The sequence below is a fragment of the Macaca mulatta genome, chromosome 14 (genome assembly GCF_049350105.2).
Source record: "Macaca mulatta isolate MMU2019108-1 chromosome 14, T2T-MMU8v2.0, whole genome shotgun sequence".
NCBI lineage: Eukaryota > Metazoa > Chordata > Mammalia > Primates > Cercopithecidae > Macaca > Macaca mulatta.
Window position 1 is genome coordinate 104,250,848 of NC_133419.1, and position 12,121 is coordinate 104,262,968.

At 35.9% G+C, this 12,121-nt stretch overlaps 1 protein-coding gene across 3 annotated transcripts in view; it reads left to right on the top strand.

Annotated features, from left to right (window-relative positions):
- Positions 1–12,121, top strand: part of DYNC2H1 (dynein cytoplasmic 2 heavy chain 1) — a 353,142-nt gene that overhangs the window by 278,095 nt on the left and 62,926 nt on the right. For 2 of the 3 annotated variants that reach the window (XM_015115562.3, XM_015115564.3), the window contains one exon: positions 4,910–5,119. In XM_015115562.3, the coding sequence (XP_014971048.2) occupies positions 4,910–5,119 (210 nt within the window). Of the gene's footprint in view, positions 1–282; positions 437–4,909; positions 5,120–12,121 lie in introns of all 3 variants that reach the window. The other variant, XR_013404270.1, reaches the window with a different exon arrangement.

Consider the following 12,121-nt stretch of genomic DNA (forward strand, 5'->3'; position numbering starts at 1 on the left):
AAGGTCGGTGGAAAAGTAATTGAGACGTGGATACTCTGTGCTATGGGAGGAGGGGGAAATCCAATCCCCTGAGGTATGACTATAGTTGTTACTAGGTATAAAAGGTTTAGACATCTAAGGTCTGTCCACTAATAACTGGCTTTTGATATAGTAAGGCAGCCAGCTAGCCTATGAAATGGGTGGCCAGAAATTCTATAATCTTTCAACTCTTTGAACTCACCTAACTCATAATGCTATTTTCTTTCCTTTTTTATTCCCTTCCCTACCCTCCTCTTTCCACAGTTTTGCCAGAAATCTACTTATGGATTTAATTTAATGCAGATATGTACATAATGTACAGATATGCAGATATGGGCATAATTTAATGCAGATATGTAATATTTTGACCTGATTGTAGATGCTTGGGAAAGTTGTCTGTTGAACTTGCATTAATCAGGTAAGATATTTTATATTGCAAGTAATTGGAAAACTCAGCTCAAACTGACTTATGTGAAAAATGGAAATTTGTGGTGTACATGACTGAAAAGGTGTTAAAATGGTTTTTTTCATAGCTTATTTCAAGGAACTTGAATGTCATGAGGACACAGTGATTTCTATATACATATATATTTCTTACTATGTATTATATATATCCTCATATATAATATATAATCTGAAAGATCTGATGAGCTGAAATATATACATATGTATGATCATGTATATTGCATGTGATCATTGTATCACTGATATACATATATATCATGTATATTTATATATATGTACAAACACACAGTTTGTTCTGTGTGTTGGCACCATTTTTCATACAGCCTTTCTTTATTACCACAGAATTACTGCAGCTATTCTGTAACTTATGATCCCTCAGGTTCAAATCTAGTAGAAAGAAACAGTTACCTATTTTTCAGAATACCCAGCAGAATTCTTACCACATTTCATTGTCTCTGTTTGGTCATGCTACCGTCCCTGAACCAGTCACTGTGGTCAGGAGAATGAAACACTCTCATTAGTTAAGCCTCAATTCAAGTTACAAATTAATTTGTGGAACTGAGTTGAATCAACTCTTCCGGAACTATGTGGACTACGATTTGGGAAAGGCTTCTGCCCAGATGTTAGGAAATGATTATCTAAAGAGGAATGAAGGGTTACTGGAGGGCAAAGGTAGAATTTCCATTACATGGAAGTGAAGGTATTTCTCCCTTTTCTATAACCCTTACAGAGCCACTCCAACTTTGTTTTTACTTCTAATTGCCTTTTTTGCTTTTTAAAATGACTGTTCATCAAGTCTTTTGTTATCTTTATCTTCCTTATCATAGAAAACATACATTGAACCAAGACATGATCATATTATCTGGAAAAAAATACCTTTGTCCATTTGTTGATTACTGTTTTATAAGCTATGGATAAATACACACAGCAGAGGCTACATTTTATATCTTACGAATTTCATTGAGTCACATATCTGAGGACTCTGATGTTATCTAGACTCTCTATCAATCCCTATAACACCTTGCACAAGCGATAATCTAGTTGAGAGGTTGGCAAACTGCAGCTCAGGAATAGGCCAAATCCAGCTTGCTGCTAGTTTTTGTAAATACAGTTCTATTAAAACCCAGTTGTGCCTATTTGTTTGTATTGTCTGTGACTATTTTCATCCTACAACAGCAGAATTGAGTCCTTGCAACAGAGACCTTATGGCCCACAAAGCCTGACATGTTTACTGTCTGGACTTTTACAGAAAAACATGCTAAACTCTTGTCTAGCCATTGCTTGAGTGTACTCTGGTGAAAAAAATTCTGAGAGAGAATCATTTCTAAAAGCTCAATTATCAACAAACAAAAATAATACTACTTGCACGTGTCATCCATTCACTTAGGTCTAAAATAGTATCCCACCTAGGAAATTATTTCAGTTAAAACACAAACAACCTGGTTTCACACCTAAATTGTACCAAATTAGACACATTTTTCTTGCCTAAAAGATTTTCCTTAAGAGCTAAGTTTTAAAATATTGATAACCTGTATACACACACGCACCATGGAGTACCACTCAGCCATAAAAAAGAATGAAATTATTTCTTCTGTAACAATGTGGATGGAGCTGGAGGCCATTATGCTCAGTGAAATAACTCAGAAACAAAGTCAAGTATCACATGCTCTGACTTATAAATGGGAGCTAAACAATGGGTACACATGGACATACAAAGTGGAATAATAGATATGGGGCACTGTAAAAGGTGGGAGGTGGGTAAGGGTTGAAAATATACCTGAATAGTGAACATTGTACTTCATAGGTGATGAGTACTTTAAAAGCGTGGACTTCACCACTATGCATTATATACATGTAAGAAACCTGCACTTGTATCCTCTAAATCAATAAAAATAGAGAAAGAGACAGAATGAGAGAAAGAAAGGCAGACAGAAAGGAATTAAGAAAACCTTATTCCCTCCTAGCAGCTCCATGATCAGATAATGATTTTGTCTGTATATACAGAGCTTTTTAAGGACAAGATGAACTTTAAAATATCAGAAGCAAGCCTTCAAAAACATACAATTCAATCAATTGTACTTACTCATTAACAAAATCCCTAGTAATCAATTGAGTAAACATATGGCTGTCACTTGCTAGTTTCATCAAAAAGCATACTGCATAGTTGTTGTAACATACTCATTTTGTGATTGTTAGCTGTATTTGAATTATAAATATTGAGTTTATTTTCCAGACTACATAACATACAATTTAACATGTTGCTACTGCATAAATATGCTCCATTCATCTTTTGAGAATGCTTAAAGCAGCTGTATTTATTTTTAGAATTATTTTCAGCTTGCATATTGTGGGGATTGCTAAATCAACCTTTTAAAAAGTTTAGGCTGGACATGGTGGCTCATGCCTGTAATCCTAGCATTTTGGGAGGTCAAGACAGGTTGATCACTTGAGTGCCGGAGTTTGAGACCAGCCTGGGCAACATGGCAAAACCCTGTCTCTACAAAAAAATACAAAAATTAGCTGGGTGTGGTGACGGGTGCCTGTATTCCTAGCTACTCAGGAGGCTGAGGTGGGAGGATCACCTGAGTCCAGGAGGTCGAGGCTGCAGTGAGCCACTCCAGCCTTGGTGACAGAGTAAGACCCTCTCAAAAAAAAGTAAATAAATAAAAAATAAAATGTTTAATACATTTAGCTACCTATTTTCTCAGATTGTAGATAAATGGAATCTTGCTTCAGTGATCTAAGTTTGAGTGTTTTTGTTCTATTAAGTGACAGTGCAAACAGTGCTATCAACCTAATAAAATGGATTAAAATCCACAAAATATACTTTGAAACAAACTAAATTAGTACTTGTTAATCTTGCTTAGTATATGATTGATAAATATTTAAATACCACATATTATTTACTTCTAGGAACCCTGTTTTAATATAAAGGATTACAGAAGGTCTATAACTCAAATTTTATTTGAATTTTATTACTTAGTTGATTTAGGATGGAGATGTGCTAAATATTACTTATTGCATGCTCTGACAAGTAGTTAATTCTAATTAATTTTTTATAATATTAGACTTTTTTCCCCCTCTGGATTCAGTATGTGTGTATCTCAAAAATGATTTCAGAGTATTAATAATGTAAATATAGCAGTGATAGGAATAAAAATGTCAATATGTAATCTCATAGGCTGAATCTGCTTTTAGGAATGATTTTATGCTAATAAGATTTACTTAATGTTGATTTATTTAATGGCAATAACTATGGTAGGTTAAATTACTTATTATGCTACGTAGATGAAAAAGCAACAGTGCCACCATAGACTCATCAATGTGGCAACTAGCAGAATGAGGAGAAGGGATCCTTAATGAAGATTGTAAGCAGAATACATAGAGAAAATTAAGATAATGAGTAGTAGGTAAGAGAATAGCACTTTCCACAATTATTTCTTGGCAGCTCTTTGACACTTTTAGGATATTTTTGAAAGTGATCTTTTTCTTTTAATTATTTAAAGTGATTTTTTTCTCTTAATCACATAAGCTATTTTGAAACAAATGGGATTCCTTCAGTTTTTCTTAAGAAACCCCAGAACTGTCATATATCACAGTCTCTGTTAAAGTATATATATATGGAAATAAATACAAAGATACAATGTTCACTGATCTTGAGCACAAGATTTTGTTTTTGGTTTTACTCCGGTTTGGTGTTGTAATTTTCAAATTGAAATAAATGCCCATTCACATTTTATTTTAAAACCGTGATCTCTTCTGCTCTCTTTGTAGTGGTTGAGTAGTATTGCAGCTGTTCTGATCTCTTTGCATTGACTTACAGGATGCCATTTTTTCTATTTTCTTTTCTTACCATACTATTACTTAATGTGGTTTCCCTTTCACTATTCCTAATTCTTATTTCCCACATTTCTTTTTCTTTTTTGAGATAGAGTCTCACTCTGTCATCCAGGCTGGAGTGCAGTGGCATGATCTTGGCTCACTGCAATCTCCCTCTCCTGGGTTCCAGCAATTCTCCTGCCTCAGCCTCTTGAGTAGCTGTGGTTACAGGTGCACACCACCATATTCGGCTAATTTTTTTTTTTTTTTTTTGTATTTTTAGTAGAGGCGGGGTTTCACCATGTTGACCAGACTGGTCTCAAATTCCTTACCTTAAATGCTGCACCTGCGTCGGCCCCCTCAAAGTGCTGGGATTGCAGACGGGAGCCACCGTGCCTGGTCCACACACCACTTTAAATGTTGATGAACTCCAGAATTCTCTTCCTGTGTATTTGCTGTTAATACATTTGACCATTTATAAAATAAAAGCATTTCAAAACAATTTTTAAAACAGAATAGAACAAAGGGTTTAAATAAGGTTCAAAGCGTTTTATATATCAGTGATCTATGTTACTATGCAGTAAATATTATAACATTTTTCTTTTAGAATTCAAACCTGATACATCAGAAAGTGCCTCCTCCTAATGATCGACAAGGATCTCCAATATTGTCATTCATCATTCTTGAACAATTTAATGCTATTCGTTTAGTACAAAGTGTTCACCAGTCTCTTGCTGCTCTCAGCAAAGTCATCAGAGGAACTACTTTATTGAGCTCAGAAGTACAAAAATTGGCAAGTGCTTTATTAAACCAAAAGGTAAGCGAGTACTAACTGTATGTATTTTTATTTCATTTTTATAAGTGACTCCTCCATCACACATATATTTGTTAGGAATATATAGTTAATAGTAGCAGAAGACCCAAGTCACACTGGCTTAAGCCATATAAAAATTAATTGGCTGATGTAACTGAAGAATCCAGTGGTATCTAGCATTATGCCACCTTATGTAAGAACTTAAATTGTCATTAGGGCGTCAGCTTACGTAGTTGACTAGTAGCTATCTAGTGTTGTATATATAATGAAATCTATGTTGATTTCACTTTGGGGCAGGTCCCCTATACATGAGCTTGAGTTTTATATTCTGAGCTCCAAGTCCAACAGAAAGAACACCTGTTTTCTAGTAATGCACACAAAAATCTTAGGATTTGCTTTGATTAAAACCAGTTGGCTCATGTGTCATGCCTATTCCCATACTAGTTCAGTGGGCAGTGTATGCAAAGCTCTCGCGGACCACAGCTTCCACCAAATGCCTCTTCTTAGAGCTGGGGATGGATTTATCTTTGCCTGTAACCCATATACCGAGAGTAGGAAAACGATGGTTACCAGTGAAAAGTCTAGATACTTTTAGAAGAAAGGGAAATCAACACTTCTTGTGCTGAAAAATTGGACCTTTTTAAATGATAGTAAAATCCATGTATTTTATAGCTATTTGATAGAAACAAAAATATGGGATGTTCTGCATAGATTTATTTTAGCTGTTTGGAGAATAGAAACTTTGCAGAAGTTGGTATCTGGAAAATACTTCACTGGAGTACTATAGGAATTAAGTTTTCTTCCCCCCCACCCCTTGCTGTTTATACTCAATATAGGCAATCCTCTGATAGTCAACCTAAAAGTCCTCTCTGTTTATATTCTGTTTGAATATAAAATAATAGCCTTCCTGGAACTTCCTACATTCATATATATAGTAACATTAAAATACCCAGTGCTTTTCTACATATAAAGAAAGGTCTACTCTGGCATCCTTACCTTCTTTTTTACCTTGAAAAATAATCTGTTTTGCATTGCTTTTTCTTTGCGCATAGATCACCATTTCTGTTAATCAACTGTGATTATGAAAATACTATAGTTTTGATTTGTACCACAGATTATAACTAATTTGTTTTTAATTTGGGGTAGATATATTGTCAGTCATGGATGATTCTTGGCACAGTGAAGGAACCAGTTGGAAAGGATTCTAAACTTTCCAAGAACTTTACTTAATTAACTCATTTAATCACCACAATAACATTCTGAGTGACATACTATTATCTCTATTTTACTGTGATGAATTTGAGGCAGTGGGGTGTTACATAACCAGAGTCACATAGCAAAGAGTTCCAGAATCACGATTTGAATCTGGGTATGTCCTGTTGTTATAATAAATGTAAATGCTTCAAATTTATATATCAAAATATAAATGCCCTTGAGAGTAAATTTCTTTATCCAACTATATGCTGTAGAGAACAAAATGTATCAGTAAGACAAATTACTGTTGAATTAGAAGAGAAAATAATAACATAGGAAGATGACATGTAGAAGGGAACAGTAAGTCTAGTAGGACTGGTACACAATGAAGTATAATTAGGATTGGATTAGATTTTGAGGTCTTTAAAGCCAAAGAAAGGAACTTGGATTAAATGCTGTAGGCAATAATTATATTTATATGTAGAAATAATATAGCAAAATGGCTAAGAATGTGGCCTCTGGAATATGTCTGCCTGTTTGAGTTCTATTCTACCACATAGCAACTGTGTAACCTTGGGTAGGTTAATTAAGCATCTCTAAACTTCGCTTTTCTCATTGTAAAATGAGGGTAATAATGGTACCTCATTATTATGAGGTACCTCATGGGATTATTACAAGAATTAAAACCTCAGTAAAGTTCTTGGCACATAGCAAGCACCCTACAAATGTTGTTCTTGTTATTGTTATTTTAGGATAATTTTACTATGAAAAGCTCTTCAAGTATTTATCTGGTATCATTGTGCAAAATAAGTTCATAGAAATAGGAATACCATGTAGGTTACTGTAATTCTCATCTCAGGAAGAGGTAGTTAAGTTAGGGCCTGGAATAAGATATTTCAAGATGGTTCTATGTGATATTAATAAAAAATGTAAGAGGTAATTGGTAACCCATCAGAGATAGTGAAGAGGTAAGAGGTGCCCCATCAGAGATAGTGAAGGAGGTTTCAAAATATTCTGAGATTTATAGGAGGGTGAAGTAAATACCTGAAGTAATTGTGATGGATAGTGCTTGAATTATCTGTTTTTAACTACCTTCTATTAGGCTGTGGTGAGCTCAAGTAATTGAAACTCCTGATGCAAGTAATACGGATGTATTCAGGAGGGGTACTTCTAAGGGGTTGAGGGGAAAAATGCCTGTTGAGGGTCAGTGTCCCCCTAATTCTAGTATAGGAGCTAGACTAGAGTGGTAAAATGTCCAGAAGAAACCAGCACAGAATACTTCTGAGATAATAAATGGGATTATTCCATATCGGAGGCCTTTTTGGACAATGGTTGTATGGTGGCCTTGAAATGTACTTTCTTGGATAATATCACATCATCAGTGGTATATAGTTAGTGTATTGGATAATAGGCTTAGGGTTAAAAGAGTTGTAGAGTTGAAGTGAAATCACGTGGCCAGGCCAGATGTTATTAGAAGAGCTGAGAGAGCCCCTGTTAATGGTCAGGGACTGGGGTTGACTATATGGTGCGCATGTGTTTGGTGGGTCATTATGTATTGTCATGTAGATAGAGGCTTAAGGGCTAGGGCGAATTCGAGAATGGTTAGTAGGATTAAAATAATGAAAGCAATTGAAGCTGTGGGAAGACTAATAGTTGATAGTACTAGTGTGGCTCCTCCGATTAAGTATATTAGTAGGTGGCCGGCTGTAATGTTGGCTGTTAATCGTTCAACTAGTGCTATCAGTTGGATGAATAGGCTAATAATCTCAATGATTACCAATACAGGAATAAGTGGTATGGGTCTGCCTTGTGGGAAAGAGTGGGCTAAGGAGATTTTCTCTTTTAAACCAGAAGCCTGTAATGACTGTGTCTGCTCATAAGGGGACTGCTATACCTAAATTTATTGGTAATTGGGTAATTGTTGTAAATGAATGGGGTAGAAGCCCAAGGAGATTGGTCGAGGCAATGAAGAAAACTAGGGATATCAGTATTAGGGATCAGGTTTGTCCTTTAATGTTATGAGCAATTATTATTTGTTTTAGTACAAGTTGAACTATTCATTGTTGACTGGAGATCAGTCGATTACTAATTAGATGATTGGAGGTTAGATAGTACAGTGGGAAATAAAATGGTTAATACTACTGCGGGTAGACCTAGAAATGCCAGGGTAATAAAAGAGGTGAATAAATTTTCATTCATTTTAATTCTCAAGAGGTTAAATGTTCTTGCGTTTTGATTATTTTTTGTGTAGGGGGTGTGTAATAAATGAGAATAAAGTTATGATTAGTGACAAGATAACAATAGATCATGTGGAAATAATCTAGTCGAGGCATTCACTGCAGAGAGGTGCAGACCTCTCAATCTTTAACTTAAAAGGTTAAAGCTAAGTAGCTTTACAGTGATATTATAGTGTGGTTGTGGATCAGGTTTCAAAATTTTTTAAGGGAATTGATTCTAGCATTATAGGTATAAAACTGTGGTTAGACCCACAAATTTTTGAGCACTGTCCATAGTCGAGGCCTGGTCGTGTAGCAGTCAAGGTAGTTTAAGCGTTCAGGAATTGCATCTCTTTTGATGCCTAATGAGGGAATAGTTCATGAGTGTAAGATGTCTTTTGATAAGACTAATATACAGATGGGTATCTCTATTGGGAGAACTGTTAGGTTATCAACTTCAAGGAGTCAAAGCTCTCCTGGCTTTAAGTCTGCTGTTGGGGTTACATAAGAATCAAAGCCTAACTCTTCATATTCTGTACACTCATAGCTTCAGTATCAGTGGTGACCAATTGTTTTGATGGTAATAGAAGGGTTGTGAACCTCATCTGTTTTATATAGAATATGTAGGGATGGAAGGGCAATTAAAATTAAGATAATGGCAGGTAAGATAGTTCAGACAGTCTCGATTTCTTGGACATCTATGGTGTTAGTATGAATTGATTTTGTTGTGAGTATTAGGGAAATAATATATAGGACCAGAGAACTAATTAGGAAAATAATTATAAGAGTGTGGTCATGGAAAGTGAGTAATGCTTCCATAATAGTAGCTCCATAATAGTAGCGCCTCAAAGGCCTAACTAAACTGTCATAATGGATGAGCCATTATGACATACAGGGTTTGACCTATAAATTTGACAAAGTTATGTAATGATTTTACTAATATCTTATCAAGAAAGCCATAGAGGTTATGGGATTGGCTAGAAACCAGTTTCTGGAGGTTTGATTCCTTCCTTTTTTGCTTAGGTTTTCACATAGGTTGGTTCTTCGAATGTGTGGTAAGGTGGTGGACAGCCGTAAAGTCACTCTAAATTAGTAGATGATTGTTCAGTTGTTAGAACTTTTCATTTTGAAGCAAAGGCTTCTCAGCTCATAAAAATTATTAGTATAACCGCTGTTAGTGAGATAAATGAGCCTACTGATGAGATAATATTTCATGTGGTATACGCATCGGGATAATCAGAGTAACGTTGGAGCATACCGGATAGGCTGAGGAAGTGCTGTGGGGAAAAAGTTAAATTAACACCTATAAATATAATGGTGAAGTGGATTTTAGCCTAAGTCTGATTAATTGTATAACCTGAAAATAAGGGGAATCAGTGGACAAAGCACTGTATCATGGTGAATACTGCTCCTATTGATAGGACATAGTGGAAACGGGCTACAACATAATGTGTGTCATGTAAGATAATGTATAGTGATGAATTAGCTAGTACAATGCCGGTTAGACCTCCTACTGTGAATAGGAAAATGAATCCTAGGGCTCAGAATATTGCGGGAGATCATTTGATGTTACCGCTGTGCACTGTAGCTAATCAGCTAAAGACCTTGACGCCAGTAGGGATAGCAATAATTATAGTAGTGGCAGTGAAGTATGTCCGTGTGTCTACGTCTATTCCTACTGTAAATATATGGTGAGCTCATACGATAATCCCTAGGAAGCCAATTGATGTTATAGCTCATACTATGTCCCCATATACCCAAATGGTACCCTTTTTTTCAGAATAATGTTACGATATGGGCGATTATTCCAAAGCCTGGTAGAATAAGGATATAGACTTCAGGGTGACCAAAGAATCAGAATAAATGTTGATACAAGATAGGGTTGCCTCCCCCAATAGGATCAAAAAAAGTAGTATAAGGTTACAGTCAGTTAATAATATGGTAATGCGGGCAGCTAGAACTGGGAGAGAAAGGAGGAGAAGGACTGCTGTAATGATGACTGATCAGACGAAAAGGGATATTTGATATTGGGATAAGGCTGGGGGTTTTATATTAAATTGTGGTAATAAAGTTAGTGGCTCCTAAAATAGAATAAACACCAGCCAAGTGGAGTGAGAAAATGGTTAGACCTACAGAGGTTCCTGCATGAGTTAGGTTCGCTGCTAAAGGGGGATAAACACGTTCTAGCGCCAGCTTCTACCATTGAGGATGCAAGCAGGAAAGGGGAGGAGAAGTCAGAAGTTCATATTATTTATCCAGGGAAATGCTATGTTGGGTGTCCCAATTATCAGAGGGAATAGTCAGTTACCAAAACCCCCAATTATGATTGCTATGACCATAAAGAAGATTAATACAAATGCGTGGGTTGTAACAATAACGTTATAAATCTGATAATCTCCTAGCAGAGTTCCTGGTTGGCCTAATTCTGCTCAAATTAGGAGGCTTAAGGCAGTGCCCACTATTCCCACTCATGCACCAAATAACAGATACAGTGTTCTGATGTCTTTGTGGTTAGTTGAAAACAATCAATGATTGATAAACATAAGTGAAAAAAAGGTAAAATGGCTGAGTAAGCATTAGACTGTAAATCTAAACACAGAGGTCAAGGCCTCTTTTTACCAGCCCTGAGGTGATTTCTCATGTTGAGTTGCAAATTCAAAGGAGCAGCTTCAATCCTGCCGGGGCTTCTCCTGCCTTTCCCCCACAATGGCAGGAGAAGTAGATTGAAGTCAGTTGATTAGGGTGTTTAGCTGTTAACTAAATTGGTGGCTTGAATTCCACCAATCTAGCAAGAGCTTAGCTTAATTAAAGTGATTGATTTGCATTCAACTGATGCAGAATAGTCTTGCAGTCCTTAGATCTGTTACAGAAATTAAGTGTAATTTACTTACTAAGGGCTTTGAAGGTTCTTGGTCTTATTTAACCTACATTTCTAAGTTATGATTAGTATTATTGGAGAGATGGGTAAAAGGAAGGTAGAAGACATAAGTGAGAGGAGGAGTAGTATGAGTTTTGTGCTTTCGAATTGTCATTTTATTTTCATATTATATGTGGGGAATATTATTACTGAGATAGAATAAATTAGGCATATATAAAAGTATAGGTAGAGTAGGGTTATGGAGGAGCTATAATGGTTGGGGTAATAAGACAATTGTTTTTTGTAAATTCTCGAATGATGGCTCATTTGGGCAGAAATCCTGTTAGTGGAGGTAAACCTCCTAGGGATAATAGAATTAGTGGGATTATAGGTGTTAACCATGTTAGCTTCAGGCATGAGATAGTGACAGGGTTGTAGTGCTTATGCTCAGGTTGAGTGAGTGCTAGGAATGCCGTGATTGTTAAAATAAATAATCAGGTTAAGAATAGTAATGCTTGGGTTATAAATTAGTACTGCTATTATTCAACCTATATGACTAATTGAGGAGTAGGCTAGGATTTTGCACAATTGTGTTTGATTAAGTCCCCCTCAACTGCCCACCATAATGGATAAAATTGTGATAGAATATTTGTGTTTATTGATGGGAAAATTTGAAATATAATTAAGATAGGGGCTAGTTTTTGTCATATGAGGAGAAGTATGCCAGACATTAGAGAG